The sequence below is a fragment of the Ranitomeya imitator genome, chromosome 4 (assembly GCF_032444005.1).
Source record: "Ranitomeya imitator isolate aRanImi1 chromosome 4, aRanImi1.pri, whole genome shotgun sequence".
Taxonomy (NCBI): domain Eukaryota; kingdom Metazoa; phylum Chordata; class Amphibia; order Anura; family Dendrobatidae; genus Ranitomeya; species Ranitomeya imitator.
In genome coordinates this window covers 195,256,007-195,272,560 of record NC_091285.1, presented here as the reverse complement: position 1 = coordinate 195,272,560, position 16,554 = coordinate 195,256,007, and the positions used below count along the sequence as shown (strand labels likewise).

Sequence of the window (16,554 nt, the reverse complement as noted above, 5' to 3'; positions counted from 1 at the left end):
GACACTGGTCAGAATTGCAAAAAGCGGCCAGGTCATTAAGGTCAAAATAGGCTGGGTCATGAAGGGGTTAAAGCAGACTGGGGATTCAAAATGTGCTATTTAAGCTCTTTTGAAGAAGCACCAAGAATTAGCAGTGTTGAGGACTGAAAGTGCTGTGGTCAGGCAGTGAAACCGTTTAGCAGATGAAAGACACACCATGCTTACTTTCAGTTGAAATAGGCAGATGTTCAGCAGTGCCATCAGCTCAGAACTGGCAGCAATCATTGAAGACTTAAACTAAACCCGTCTACTGTTTGGATAAATCTGGCCAGAAATAATCTTCATATAAGAATTTTGGCCGACAAGCAATACCTTTGACATGAAAAAAAAGCCACCTAACTCAACTATGCACAAAATATGGGAAATGGGGATGCAGAAAAATGGACTGAGTCAAAATATGAAATATTTGGCTTTAACATAAGGCAGTTTATTTACTGAAGGATCAAAGAGCAGAAAAATAATGACTGCAGGAAACAGTGAAGCATAATAGAGGTTCTTTGCAAGGTTGGGCCCTGCATTTCAGTAAATGGAGCCCTGATCTCAGAATTAATGAGAATGTGTGGTATTACATGAAGAGACAGTAGGATTTGTACAGGCCTACATCCAAAGAAGATCTGTGATTAGTTCTCCCAAGATGTTTGGCGCACTCTTGCTGGAAAAACGGTGTGAGCATACCTACTGTAGAAAAATTGGTGCTGTTTAGAAGAAAAGTGTGGTGACACCAAAAATTGTTTTAGATTTCTCTTTTGTTCATTCACCTTGCATTTTATTAATTGATAAAAATAAACTATTAAAACTTCTAATTTTAAAAGCATACTTACTTTCCAGCATTTTTTCCCACACCTGCCTAGAACTTTTGCGCAGTACTTAGGTAATTATAATTCAGAGTTCAAAACTCAGAGTTATATATAAATAGCTGTAGCACGTTTGGAGAGGTTTCAACATTCCCATGAATTATTGAGTTTGCTACACCTGTGTCGGCTACACGTGATAATGTGTCCACATATAGTTGGTATTGATTTCCCTGATAATAGATCGTAAAGTACAAATTTCAGAGGATTTACATATTTGTGCAAGGATGTAGTAGTCGTTAATATATTCCATGAAACCACTTTGTAGAGTTTAGGAAGTAACAAAGTGTTTTGACAGACAAGTCCCGTAAATTGAGATTAGTTATAACTGGTACCAGCAGTCGTATCAGTAGTTTCCAGTAGTGTACCAAACCAGCAGTCATTTTAGTGGTGAATTAGAATATGGGTAGGTTATGGGTATGCACATGTAGATTTGATACCACTATTCTCACATGTAAATTTGGATTGTAGCCTGTTAGTGTTAATATAACATCAGAATATTTTTTTAATTTTTTAAATAATAATACTATCCTTATTTCAAGCACAATCAATTACATATAATATTTTCTTAATTTCCAGAAGAATCTTGATTGTGGTATGAAGAACAGGATAAGAGCCAACCAGGCATCTCTAGCATCATTTATCTCCTTGACTCCCGGACAGCCAGTAAGTAATTAAGGATAGTCAAGCTATTCGGATTGTGGGCTAAATCAATGATATTCGCTGACAGTTAATCATTTTCTATGTTATGCATAAAATATCAAAGTAAGACATCTGACATACTGTATTTTTTTTGATATCACTAACCTGACTACATCCATCGAGGCAGCTCCAGATTTAAAAAAGTCTGTGGTATCTTCAATTATAGCAACATTGCTTAGAATCCCCTTCCAAATATCCTATGTAAGTAAAAGATACCTCTTAGGTGTTAATAATGGATACAGCACCCAATAAGATGATGTAGATTTACACGCTCAGACATTCTTTCATCATTTATTTCAAGTTGCATTCCTATTATCAATCATTTACAGATTTTAACTTATATTCCTACATTAAAAAGTTACATTATTGCTTACCCTTATATGGGACTCCATGACCTTTTCCTCTTCTGTTAATTCCAAAATGGAGACATCGCCCATTGAAAAGTAATTGGATGCAGGAATCATTTTTCCATCTTCAAATTGAAGATTTCTCACTATTAACTGGGACACATAAAATATATTGAAACGATTATACAGTGATTACCTAAAAGAGATCAATAACCACATTTAGCAACAAAATGCACATATGACCACACCAGTCTCCGCAAGATCATAAAGATCCTTGTGGTAACCCCTGACAGCTGGGTCCTGTTGCGTCCCACACTGACTAGTAGGCTTTGCCCATGTTTCTCATTGGAGTGTATGAAAGAGAATTTGTTGTTTCTCTTATTTCAGTAAATGCTTGTATTCTTCATGAAGTAAGAATTTTGGAACATTGTCCCCAATGTGCTCTGCATAGCACAAAAAAGAGATTTATTATACTCCCCTACAGTGCGGTCCTATGGTTGTCGCTGGTCTTGATCCGATTCCTCCTCTCTTCTTGCGGTCGCCGTCCTCCTTCATGCTTCGTTTGGATGACGCATCCTACATCCTCCACACAGCGTCCTCCAGTACAAAATACGGTAATGCACATGTGCATTGAAAAGCCAAAGAGCATCAATGCTTGCACACTACAGCACTTTGTTCTGCCTTCGGAAGGGCAGAGAGAAGAATGCCTGAGGAGGAGGACCCGGGGTGAATGACGTAGGATGCGTCATCCACATGAAGCAGGAAGGCAATCGCAAGAAGAGAGGAGTCAACGGATCAAGAACAGAGACGCCCATAGGACCGGACCTCCCCGTAGGTAAATACAAAAAAAGCTCTTTTTCATGTTATGTAGAGCGGATTGGAGACATATATACAGCACACTAGAATGCTATATATGCGGGCTTACAGGTGCTGGCCCTACTTTATATTGGGAAAACCTGGTGACAGGTTCCCTTTATGTCTCCTAATAGGGGGCACTGTGACTTGTACCCATAACAGAACACACTAAGCTTGAGATCTAGAGTTTGGAGACCACTGCTCTACCATATAATATACATTTTATCATGACTATTCCAATTTCACAATAAACCTTTTAACGATATTATAATTTAACCCCTCACCTAGAGCAGGATATAATAACTCACCATTTTCCCATCTTTGCCAAATAGAGCTAGTCCATTTTTTGTTACAAACCCTGGCTTTGAAGCTCCTTCAATATGCAGTGGTTCACCGGTGGGCACTGTACCCTCCAGTAAAGAAGATCCATATAGTGTTACTACCTGGTGAAACATTTTGAAAAAGAATTAACATGTAGATGAATTTGATACTAAATAATAATATAATCATTGCAGAGACTTTTTTACATTACATACATGATCATCAATGACTGTCCACGCTCCAGGTACTTTATCATGTCCTCGGATCCAATTATGGATTGCCTCCGCAGAGTTGTCCCAACAGATCTAGCCAATTTAGTGAATTAGAAAGTGTTACTAATACAAAAGTCTTTATTAATGGTTATTTTAGAAGTTGAATGTATTAAGATGCTTGGTGTCCAATGGTAAGCCTCCAAAGTGTCTGAGCTGTCAAGTGAAATGGTTCTTAAAAGGAGCAAGGGCAAATGTGTTCTCAAATGGACGCTGTTGGGATTTTATGGGTATTTTTGAGCTGATTGGGAGTGACATTTAAATGTCCCCTTAATGGGGATTTAATATTAGATTATTTGCCCAAATGTCATATGTTGGTGTTTAAGAGCAACTATATTACACTTATGTACAATTAATAGGCATTAGATCAGGTGGGGGTCTCTTCTTCAATGTACTGTTCAATTAAGTTTATCACCTTTGGTTGGATATAAACCATATTAAGTCTGTAATAGTCATATCTATTAGACTAAATACTAGCATGCGATAGACCATAGCACGGCCAATTACCTTAGCATTTTCCTTCTTTTGAATGCCTTCATAAGTAGCTCCATCTTCCGGCTGGTCTATACGAGGTGCTCTCCCATCAGCAATTAATTGTACAGCTTCCACCTAACCAGTCCAAACAACGTTTTTCACACATCAGATGCCTTAATTGAGGTCTTATTAAAGTTAGCCTGCTGTCTCTTACATATCTAGGTTCACTCTATAATGGAGAGCTAATGAAGTTATTCTTCCTGGCAGTGTGGATCACTTGCACTATATATAATGTGCATAATAACAACAAGTAGCATATTTCATATACATTAAAATGGCAAGGACAAGGGTTAAAGGGGTGCATTGTGCAGTGCCGCTGCCGTCTAATGGAGGGCATATGACAAAGCCAATACAATGATACGCAGGTGGACTCACTCGGAGGACAGAATGCCATCTCTCAACCAAACTTGTTGTTTTACTCATCCTAGAGATTAAGGGCTTTCTTGCATTTTTGCTGCCTTTTTTTCCCCATGAAGAACAAATGCAGCGTTCTACAGTATCAGCAACAAAAATTTGATTTCTAAAATCTCATTCATTCACACAGTGTTTTTTTTCATGCACCTTTGAGCTGCTGTGAGTTTTTTTTTAAACCGCATCATATCAATTCTTTAAGTGTTTTTTTTAAATTTTTTTATCCATTCAACTGAATGCATAAAAAACACATGTAATATATTGAATGGTTTTACTCCCAAAACGCTGTATTTTTTACAAGAGGGAAAGAAAAAATGTTGTAAAAGAGCACTTGTGTGAACATTCCATTAACCAGGAACATGACGATGCATATTAGTGAGTATATTACTATTAAGGTAGGTTCACACAATCGTATAAAAAACTGTTCAGAATTTCATCCAGAAAGCGGGACAATTTTTTTCTGTTTTCTTTTTTACAGCAGCAGCTATTAATCATTTCAAGAATTGCAATGTATCCATAAAAACTGCATGCTATATGGAGGAAAATGGTGCATGCTGTGATTATATTCACTCGCCAAATTGGTCAGTGAAAAACTGGTCATCTGCACCGATCCATTGAATAACACTGGTCCAAGTGCAATCCGTTTTTTAACGGATAGTACCGAAAATACGGTCATGTGCACGAGCACTAACAGAATCTCACCAGGGCAGTCATAGCAGAACAAGTAGTGTTAAGAAAAGCAACAAAGTTTGAGCAAATAGATAATAAGGATGCAGCATAAATAACAGTGATTCTTACTTACCATGGATTTTATTCCTTCTGGAAATAGGAAACGGTTGTATAGAGAATCTACAGTATCACTGGGCTCAACATCACAAACCCTCTGGAGCAGGATTGGTCCTGTATCCAGACCGTCGTCGGCCCAGAAAACAGAAAAGCCCGCCTTTTTATCTCCATGAATTAGGGTCCTGTGAATTATATCACAATTGAGTGAAATATTAGCCCCTGTGGAAAAATTTCTAAACTATCCTCTATGGTGATTTTCTCATGCTATTGACAAAAAAAAACATGCATGCGACAGATAAAAAATATTGGCAAGTGAATCAACATTAGTTATACGTACAAGAACAAAAAAAATAAAAGCAAAGCATGTCAGAGATATTATTACTGGAATTAATTAAATTTGATTTATTGGAGGATAGCTTGTTTGGTGTATTTTGTGGGTTTTCCACTTTGCTTTTTAGAGTTTTTGCCTATTATAAAGTTTATCAAAAGGGGGCTCACCAATTAATAGCTGAGGCTCCTCTGTGGCGAGGTAAGATAGAGGGGTGATAAATGATCGATCCATGTTTGGGGTTATCAATGACATCCATAGGTATAAATTGGGAGCAGAAAGGTAGAACATTGAGCTCAGCTCCAACAGACTTATAGGCCTCTACTACTTCAGGAATCGATTTCCCCTTCAGTCTCCATCGCGGGAACTTAAATACTGGTGTGCCATCCTTTTCTGCGGCTACAGCTAGAACAGAGATGACATACTTAACAGTCAATCATTATGGCCAAGTGTCAGGAACAAACATGAAAAAAATACTGAGTTAGAATACACGTGGAAATAACACACGGTAAAATTACTTGTTATATTAAAAAAAAGTTATAGCAGATGCCATAAAAGATAAAAATTGTAGGGTTCACTCTCACTGATCGGCGTTAGGCAGCATTCACACTGGCAATGCAGTTTTGGCCCAAATGTGCAGTTGTTATTGCTTTGTACAGATTGTGCAGCACCAAAATAAACTCATAACTTATAAATATAATTCCTTTGGCTTCTCCAGGGGCTAGCTAAACCGAACAGACCCTGGTTACTCATACACGGCTCAGCCCCAGCTCGGTCACAAAAAACAGCTACAGTCCATAACAACAAGTGATACTTGCGGTTCTCAGCACACGGCCTGGTGCAGACTCTTCTCAGAGAGGGATTCATTCTGGGCTCTCTTTAGCTCCAAGACACATCCAGACTGGTGCCTGCCCATGGTCTGTGCATCCCCAAGCTAACACCTTTGCCTCTGCTTCATCCAGCAGACTAACAGACTCCTCAGTCAATCCATTCAGAAAGAGACCCCTGCACGTCTCACTCTCAACTACAGCTCACATCTTGGCTGGTCAGCTTTCCTGAACCTACTTCATTATTCTTATAAAAACCTTGTATGTGAATCTAATCAAGACCTTGCAGAGTCGGGATTTAACCGTGTTCTTCCCAGCTATGCTACATACCCCACTTCCACCTCTGCCCAAAGTCGAGGGCTAGGCAACACCTGCCAACTTACAGTGCCAACAGGGGGTCACTCTACCAAAACTGATTACTGTCTCCCAACTTCTGGTAAACACCATTCACACAGGGCTCTGCTATCTACAGCGTACATACAGCGCTCTACTATCTACAGACGACATGCAATGCTCTGCCACCTACAGATTACATTACGCTCACAGGCCCTACCACTTGCACATTACCAAACTCATTGCACACAATCCTACACATTGTACACAGTCATACTGATGGTCCTACACACTGCACTGACTGTGGTCTGCACTGACACTACATTCTCTTATTGCTCCAGTACATCAAGAAAAAATTCACCCTTCATATCATGTGTACATCACCACACATCTAATGACCTTGTCACTACACATCATGAGTACATCACACATCATGTGATCTTGTCACCACAGCCAACTCCTGGGGGAATACTGGGCTACTGAGTGCTATCACTTCAGCCCACAAGTCTCATAGCATGCAACAAGTTCTTGAGCATTCCCACTTCGTGGGGCACAAAACCACAATCTGTGTGTATGTTTACCTAGGCCATGGGATAGTTCTTGGCATCACCATTGATACACCTTACCTCCCTGAGGAACTATCACATGAAGAATTTTGCCCCTTTCCAGGGTCACCAATCTCCCTGAGTCCAGAAGTCCCATCAATTGGACACCATTCACAGTCACCTTGCACACCAGAGGTCCCCCGCCAGGAAGAGGAACAATACTGCAGGCAGGGTAGGCGAAGTATTAGTTGCGCCAGCCAATGCTGGAGTCCACCGGCCCCCAACATTGCGGACCCCAGTTCTCCCAGCTATTAGCAGTCCTTTGAGCTGCACCAACGATACCATGACCCTGCAGAAATGTCTCCTTCTGGCCAGTGATGCCATGCTTTCAGACCACATCTGCAACATTGTAATCTTAATCCAGGACATCCAATCCTTACACTGCAATTGCCTGTGCTCTATGGGATTTTATGCCCACATTCTGCACCAATTGTAGGGGTTCACTTTATCTGGTAGGCGTTAGGCATTGGGCCTTAAGTAGCTTTCACACAGGCAATGCAGTATTGGTACAAATAGGTAAAGATTTTATTGGCCTCTCTTTAGCTCCAAGACGCATCTAGTCTGGTGCCCATAGTCTGTGTATTCATGAGCTAACACATATGCCTCTGCTACATCCAGCAGACTGACTAAGGCAGGGGTCTCAAACTCAGCTGGGTATATGGGCTGCACACGGAAAAACATTTACTTTCAGGGGTCATATTATTTGCATGACAAAATGACATTTTTAGTGATACCACATTTTTCTCTATACACCTTTTGAACTGGTCCCTATCGTGTAGTAATGTGCCCCATGCTGGTCCCTACCTTGTAGTAATGTGCCCCATGCTGGTCCCTACCTTGTAGTAATGTGCCCCATGATGGTCACTATCTTGTAGTAATGTGTCCCATGCTGGTCACTATCTTGTAGTAATGTGCCCCATGCTGGTCCATACCTTGTAGTAATATGTCCCATGCTGATCACTATCTTGTAGTAATGTGCCCCATGCTGGTCCCTACCTTGTAGTAATGTGCCCCATGCTGGTCCATACCTTGTAGTAATATGTCCCATGCTGATCACTATCTTGTAGTAATGTGCCCCATGCTGGTTCCTACCTTGTAGTAATGTGCTCCATGCTGATCACTATCTAGTAGTAATGCCCCATGCTTGTCCCCATCTTGGAGTAATGCCCCATGCTTGTCCCTATGTTGTAGTAATGCCCCATGCTGGTCCCTATGTTGTAGTAATGCCCCATGCTGGTCCCAATCTTGTAGTAATGCCTTATGCTGGTCCCCATCTTGCAGTAATGCCCCATGCTAGTCCCTATGTTGTAGCAATGTGCCCCATGCTGGTCCCCATCTTGTAGTAATGCCCCATGCTGGTCCCCATCTTGTAGTAATGCCCCATGCTGGTCCCCCTCTTGCAGTAATGCCCCATGCTAGTCCCTATCTTATAGTAATGCCCCAGGATGGTCCCTATGCTGTAGTAATGTGCCCCATCCAGGTCCCCATCTTGTAGACATGGCCCCATCCTGGTCCTCATTTGGTACTAACGTCCCCATCCTGGTCCCATTCTTGTCGTTATGTTCCCCATCCACATACCCATATTGCAGACATGTGCTTATTCCAGGTTCCCCCATATACTGCAGACATATGCCCCATCCAAGTTCCCCCATATATTGCAGACATATGCCACATCCAGGTCCCTCCCATATTGCAGACAGGTCCCCCATCCAGGTCCCCCCCATATTGCAGACAGGTCCCCCATCCAGGCCCCCCCATATTGCAGACAGGTCCCCCATCTAGGTCCCCCCCATATCGCTATAGGGGGAGACTTTAAAAAAACGCTTAATGATGCGTGAAGTTTATTGAATGTTCTGTCTCAATACCTGTTATCTTGCGGGCTTAAATGCTCGCAAAGAAATCATGTTTTACTGTTAGGTCATCACTTTTGTATATTTTTATTTTCTCTTGTGTATTTGTATTTTGTATATTATGTTTTTCTTATTCCTTTCTCTTTTGTGGACTTATATATATGTGTCAAATGTTAGTCCCAATCATTCTGATTGGTTACAGCTGGTATTTAATCCTGCTGTGATGCATATGGAGCAGCTTTGAAAAAGAACACACTGTTCGAAACGCGTAGCCTGCTGCTACTCACTCTCTTGTTCCCATGTTTTTGGACTTTGCATTTTACTCTCAATAAATTGGACTATTTTTGGAAGCTGGATTTTTTTTCCTGTTCTGTTATATTGCAGACAGGTCCCCCATCCACGCCCCCCCCCCCCCCCTTCCCATATTGCAGACAGGTCCCCCATCCAGGTCCCCCCATTTTCACATAGACATAACAGAGAAGAAAGATTCTTCTAACCTGTCCTCCGTTCCCTCGGCGTCCTTTCTGCTCCTGTGGCCCGCAGGCACATAGACCCATTGATGATCGCAGCCCGGTCCAGGAGCCGCCGACATCCGCACTGTAGTGTAGTGTATTGCCGTGCAGAGAGCGACTCTCAGCACAGCAATACTACTGTCAGCCGCCGGCCTATCAGAGGCCAGCAGCTGACATCTGTGTCCCGGCGCAGCGGCGTATTATGTCACTGCCATGCGCAGATGTCAGCTGTAGGCTCCTGATAGGCCGGCGGCTGACACTAGTATTGCTGTGCCGAGATCCGGTCTCTGAGCGGCAATACACTGCACTACAAGTGCGGATGTCGGCGGCTGCTGGAGCGAGCGCGATCGTTACAGGGTGTATGTGCCTGCGAGCCGCATGAAGCAGCCGGAGCATGTGGCCCGCGGGCCGCGTGTTTGAGACCTCTGGACTAAGGCCTCTTCACACTTCAGTCTTTTTGTTTCAGTCAAAATCCGTCGTTTTGTGAAAAAAACAGATCCAGCGAATTTGCCCGGAAACGGATCTGTTGAAAAAACTGAAGAAACGGATGAAAAAACAAATGCGACGGATGCAACGGATACGGCTTTTTGACTGATCCGCTATACGGCTCCATCGAAAAACCGGATCTGTTGTTTCCGTTTTTCACTATTATTGACGGATCCGTCGCTCCGTCGTGACGACGAATTTTGACTGACGCCAGAAGACTGAAATGTGAAAGAGGCCTTACTCCTCAGTCACTCCATTCAGAGAGAGAACCCAGCATGTCTCTCTCTCAGCTACAGTGACATGTAAAAGTTTGGGCACCCCTGGTCAAAATTACTGCTATTGTGAACATTTAAGCAAATTGAAGATGAAATGATCTCTAAGAGGCCTAAATTTAACCCTTTTACGCCCGAAGGTGGTTTGCACGTTAGTGACCAGACCAATTTTTACAATTCTGACCACTGTCACTTTATGTGGTTTTAACTCTGGAACGCTTCAACAGATCCCAGTGATTCTGAGACTGTTTTTTGTGACATATTGTACTTCATGATAGTGGTAAAATTTTTGCAATATGACTTGCGTTTATTTGTGAAAAAAACTGAAAATTGGCGAAATTTTCACAATTTTTAAACTTTGAATTTTCATGCCCTTAAATCACAGGGATATGTCACACAAAATAGTTAATAATTAACATTTCCCACATGTCTACTTCACATCAGCACAATTTTGGAACCAATTTTTTTTGTTAGGAAGTTGTAAGGGTTAAAAGTTGACCAGCTATTTTCATTTTTCCAACAAAATTTACGAAACCATTTTTTTTAGGGAATGTGTCCACGTTCAGGATTGCATCAGGATTTGATCAGGATTTGACGCAGGTAAATCTGCACCTGAGGTCATTGGCAGGTCACCTGCGTTTTTCATGCGTTTTTTTCATGCGGATTTGTGTGTGTTTTTGTAAGCTCAATAAAGATATACCAAAAAATAAGGGTGATGTAATTTCTTGTCCAACCTCTTCATTTACATACTCCATTGAAGAATAATGTTTACACACACAGACAGATGATAGATAACAGATAGATAGATCGATAGATAGATGATAGATAGATCTATCGTATCTATCGTATCTATTATCTGTCTATAAATATATCTATCGATAGATATATCTATAGATAGCTAGATAGATATATCGATAGATAGATAATAGATAGATAGATGATAGATACGATAGATAATACTAAGGCCGATGTTTAGTATATCTATGTATCTATAGATATATCTATCTATAAATATATCTATAGATAGAATAGAGACGGAAGTGACCCTTAGACAATTATATAGTAGATGGATAATCTGTCTGTCACGGAAATCCCAAGTCGCTGATTGGTCGCTGCAAAACGGCCACAACCAATCAGCGACGGGCACAGTCCGGCGGTGAAATGGCCGCTTCCTACTCCCCTGCAGTCAGTGCCCCCTCAAGTTAGCGCTCACACAGGGTTAATAGCAGCGTTAACAGACCGCGCTATGCCGCGGTGTAACGCACTCCGTTAACGCTGCTATTTACCCTGTGTGACCAACTTTTTACTATTGATGCTCACCGTCCGTCGGCCCCTCGGATCCAGCCGAGGCCTTTCCCGCTCTTCGCGACGCTCCGGTGACCAGTCCATGCATTGCAGTCTCGCGAGATGAAGTAGCGGTCTCGCAAGACCGCTACGTCATCATCTCGCGAGACTGCAATGCACTCTTGGGAGCGGAGCATCGCGAAGAGCATTGGTAAATGCCTCGCCTGGATCCAGGGGCCGACGGAGAGTGAGTATAGATCTATTTTTTATTTTAATTCTTTTTTTTAACAGGGATATGGTGTCCACATTGCTATATACTACGTGGGCTGTTAGATACTGCGTGGGCTGTGTTATATACTACGTGGCTGTAGTATATATTTCGTGTATTACGCTGTGCTCTATACTATGTGGCCTGTGTTATACCCTGCATGGGCAGGGTTATATACTACGTATCTGTGCTATATACTACGTGGCTGGGCAATATACTACGTGACTGTGCAATATACTACGTGTCTGTGCTATATACTACGTGTCTGGGAAATATACTACGTGGCTGCTATATGTACTGTGTTGGCTGTGTGATATACTACGTGGCTGTGTTATATACTACATTACTGTGCTTTAGACTACGTGGCTGTGCTATATACTACGTGGCTGCTATATACTACGTAGCTGTGCTATCTACTGCATGGGCTGTGTTATATACTACATGGCTGTGCTATATACTACGTGGCTGTGCTATATACTACGCGGCCGGCCGTGATCAATCAGCGATATTGGCGCAGAATTTAACCCCCACTCGCAGCGCGACGTACTTACATACAACCATATTCTAGAATACCCAATGCGTTAGAATCGAGCCACCATCTAGTATCTACTATATAATTGCCTAAGGGTTTTTCCGTCTGTCTGTCTGTCTGTCTGTCTGTCTGTCCTGGAAATCCCGGCTCTCTGATTGGTCGAGGCCGCCAGGCCTCGACCAATCAGAGACCGGCACAGCATCGATGTAGAAATCCCGCGTCTCTGATTGGTCGAGGCCGCCAGGCCTCGACCAATCAGCAACGGGCACAGCAACGATGATGTCATAAAGGACGTAGACATCCCGCGTCTCTGATTGGTCGAGGCCGCCAGGCCTCGACCAATCAGCAACGGGCACAGCGACGATGATGTCATAATGGTTGCCATGGCGACGATGATGTCATAAAGGTTGCCTCGACCAATCAGCAACGGGCACAGTCTGCCGCGAATTCTGGAATCATCATTGTCCATATATTACAGGGACATGCATATTCTAGAATACCCGATGCGTTAGAATCGGGCCACAATCTAGTATATATATAACCGTCTACGGGTCTGTTTGTCTGTAACGGAAATCCTGCGTTGCTGATTGGTCGTGGGTGGCTGGCGCGACCAATCAGCGACAGGTGCAGTCAGGCCGTGAATTGGTGCAGGATTTAAACCACGCTTCGCTGATTGCTCGCGCCCGGCTGGCCGCGACCAATCAGTGATATTGCAGCGGGATTTAAACACCACTTCGTAAATAAAGTACATACATATTCTAGAATAACCGATGCGTTAGAATCGGGCCACCATCTAGTAGATATATGATAGCAAGGCTGATGTTTATGAATGAATGTTTAATTTAAAAAAATAATAGGAAGAAAAATGGTGTGGGCTCCCGTGCAATTTTCTGCGCCAGAGGGGAAAAGCCGACGGCCGGGGGCCAATATTTGTAGCCTGGGAAGGGGGTATTACCCATGGCCCCTCCCAGGCTATGAATATCAGCCCGCAGCTGTCTGCATAGCCTTTACTGGCTATTAAAATAGGGGGACCCCCCCCAAAAAAAAATGACGTGGGGTCCCCCTTTAATTTATAGCCAGAAAGGCTACGCAGACAGCTGTGGGCTGATATTCATAGCCTAGAGAGGGGCCATGGATATCGCCCCCCCCAGCTACAAATGCCAGCCCACAGCCGCCCCAGAAATGGCGCATCTGTAAGATGCGCCAATTCCAGCACTTAGCCCCTCTCTTCCCACTCCTGTGTAGCGGTGGGATATGGGGTAATAAGGGGTTAATGTTACCTTGCTAGTGTAAGGTGACATTAAGCCGAGTTAATAATGGAGAGGCGTCAATAAGACGCCTATCCATTATTAATCCTAGAGTAGTGAAAGAGTTAAAAAAGAAACAAAGACACGGCCAGAAAAAAGTATTTTATTATTCTTAATTTCACCATACTTACCATACTCGATCGCCTGCAAAAAATGTAAAATAATAAACCGTATACTCCCTGTCCGACGCAGTCCAATTAAAAACGAGTGTCGCATGACAATCTCCCCTATAGAACAGTGACATCGGGTGATTTCTGCGGATCAGGGAGTATAGTGTTTGTTTATTATTTTAATATTTTTTACAAGTGACAATGGCTTCGGGGATCAAAGTGACAAATGATGGTGAGTATGTAATCTATGCTTAATGTACTGTATGTCTGTATGTATGTTGTATGTATGTACTGTATGTATGTGTTGTATGGTGTATGTTGCATGTCGTACGGTGCATGTTGTCGCATGTCGCCTGTTGTTGCATGTCGCATGTTGTTGCATGATGTTGCATGCCGCCGCATGTTGCATGTCGTCGCATGTTGCATGTTGTCGCATGTTGTCGCAAGTTGCATGTCATCGCATGTTGCATGTCGTCGCATGTCGTCACGTGTTGCATGTTACATGTTGCATGTCACATGTTGCATGTCACATGTTGCATGTTGTCACATGTTGTCACATGTTGTCACATGTTGCATGATGTTGCATGTTGTTGCATGTCGTCGCATGTTGCATGTCACATGTTGCATGTCACATGTTGCATGTTGTCGCATGTTGTCACATGTCGTCGCATGTTGCCGCATGTTGCATGTCATCGCATGCATAACTCTCCAGTGATCACCTACACTACAGCGTTCTCAGAAACAGCTGATCGGCTGTTTGCGAGAACCAGACTAGTGGCCGGAGACAAGTCTCGGTCACGTGCATGGCAGTTCTCGCGATAACATAAGTTATCGCGAGAACTGCAGTGGACGAGGGACTTCCGGCGGGGGACAGGTGAGCCGGCAGACATGCATAGTAAGCTGCTTGTACGCAGTTTCTACGCATGTGACTAATCATTAGATGCGATTTTATCGCATCTAATGATAGTCTATGGTAAATATAAATATACGGCGCGGCGATAGAGCGTCGCCGCTTTGTAAACAGACATGCTGCATTCTGAAAAGACGCGCCTCATGTCCGTTTACGTGGGTCTGCCGCCTCCGTGTTTTACCGCATAGTGGAGACGGGATTTCTTGAAATCCCCTCCACTATGCTGTAACATCTGGATGCTCCGTGTTTGACGCCGCGGCTCTACGCAGCGTCAAACACGCAGCGTTTCCTGAACTTAGAAACATACCCTAAGGGGTCTATATGACAGAAAATATCAAAAATTGACACCATTCTAAAAACTGCACCCCTCAGTCTGGTCAAAGCCGCATTCAATAAGTTTGTTAACCCTTCAAGTGCTTCACAGGAATTTTTTTAATATGGAAAAGAAAATGAACAGTTCACTTTTTTTCGCCAAGAATTAAATTCAGATCCAATTTTTTTTTTTATGTTGACAAGACTAACAGGAAAAAATGGACCCCAACATTTGTTGTGTAAGCATCGTTTCTCCTTGCGGAGATCGACATGCTAAGCATGCATTTGACTTGTAGGATTGCTAGAGTTCTAGCTCTCTTCCTCTCTGAAGAGACAATTTGCATAATTAGCATATTACCCAGATGAGCATTGCAGCTTTAAGTCTCCTCATCTCGGCATGCTAAGCATGCCAATCTCCGCAAGGAGAAACAATACTTATTTATTAAATACACAGTTACATGCATGAAAAATTACACAAGGATAAAAAATATTTAGAATTGAGAGTCCTCAGTGGTTGATACCTTTTAATGGCTAACTGAAAAGATGGTAACAAATTACAAGCTTTCGAGATTACTCAGGTCCCTTCACCAGACATAGACTAATACAAATTCTGAAGAAACACATATTTATGCACAACACAGCCCAGAAATAATTGTATAGATAAGACAAGAGACATGAAGCCGAACTACCAGTATGTGAAGGTACCTTCACACATAACGATATCGTTAACGATATCGTTGCTATTTGTGACGTAGCAACGATATCGTTAATGAAATCGTTATGTGTGACAGCGACCAACGATCAGGCCCCTGCTGGGAGATCGTTGGTCGCTGAATAAAGTCCAGAACTTTATTTCGTCGCTGGACTCCTGCTGACATCGCTGGATCGGCGTGTGTGACACCGATCCAGCGATGTCTTCACTGGTAACCAGGGTAAACATCGGGTAACTAAGCGCAGGGCCGCGCTTAGTAACCCGATGTTTACCCTGGTTACCATGCTAAAAGTTTAAAAAAACAAACAGTACATACTTACCTACCGCTGTCTGTCCTCCAGCGCTGTGCTCTGCTCTCCTCCTGCACTGGCTGTGAGCCGGAAAGCAGAGCGGTGACGTCACCGCTCTGCTTTCCGGCTCCCAGACAGTACAGGAGGAGAGCAGAGAAGCAGAGCGCAGCGCTGGAGGACAGACGGCTGTAGGTAAGTATGTACTGTTTGTTTTTTTTTACTTTTAGCATGGTAACCAGGGTAAACATCGGGTTACTAAGCGCGGCCCTGCGCTTAGTTACCCGATGTTTACCCTGGTTACCGGCATCGTTGGTCGCTGGAGAGCGGTCTGTGTGACAGCTCTCCAGCGACCAAACAGCGACGCTGCAGCGATCCGGATCGTTGTCGGTATCGCTGCAGCGTCGCTTAATGTGAAGGGGCCTTGAGAGTGATAAACAGTTGTGTCTATAAATATTGAACAGTTCATAGATAAGGAGTGTAAATGTTTTATTGTCCTCTGAT

At 42.9% G+C, this 16,554-nt stretch overlaps 1 protein-coding gene across 1 annotated transcript in view; it reads right to left on the bottom strand.

Annotated features, from left to right (window-relative positions):
- The window catches only part of ALDH1L2 (aldehyde dehydrogenase 1 family member L2), a 109,757-nt gene that overhangs the window by 59,123 nt on the left and 34,080 nt on the right, over positions 1 to 16,554 (bottom strand). Inside the window, exons 3-9 of the mRNA XM_069764215.1 lie at positions 5,614 to 5,848; positions 5,132 to 5,297; positions 3,892 to 3,993; positions 3,331 to 3,420; positions 3,103 to 3,237; positions 1,967 to 2,092; positions 1,698 to 1,789 (exon numbers count right to left, since the gene is read on the bottom strand). Of these exons, the coding sequence (XP_069620316.1) occupies positions 1,698 to 1,789; positions 1,967 to 2,092; positions 3,103 to 3,237; positions 3,331 to 3,420; positions 3,892 to 3,993; positions 5,132 to 5,297; positions 5,614 to 5,848 (946 nt within the window). The remainder of the gene's footprint in view (positions 1 to 1,697; positions 1,790 to 1,966; positions 2,093 to 3,102; positions 3,238 to 3,330; positions 3,421 to 3,891; positions 3,994 to 5,131; positions 5,298 to 5,613; positions 5,849 to 16,554) is intronic.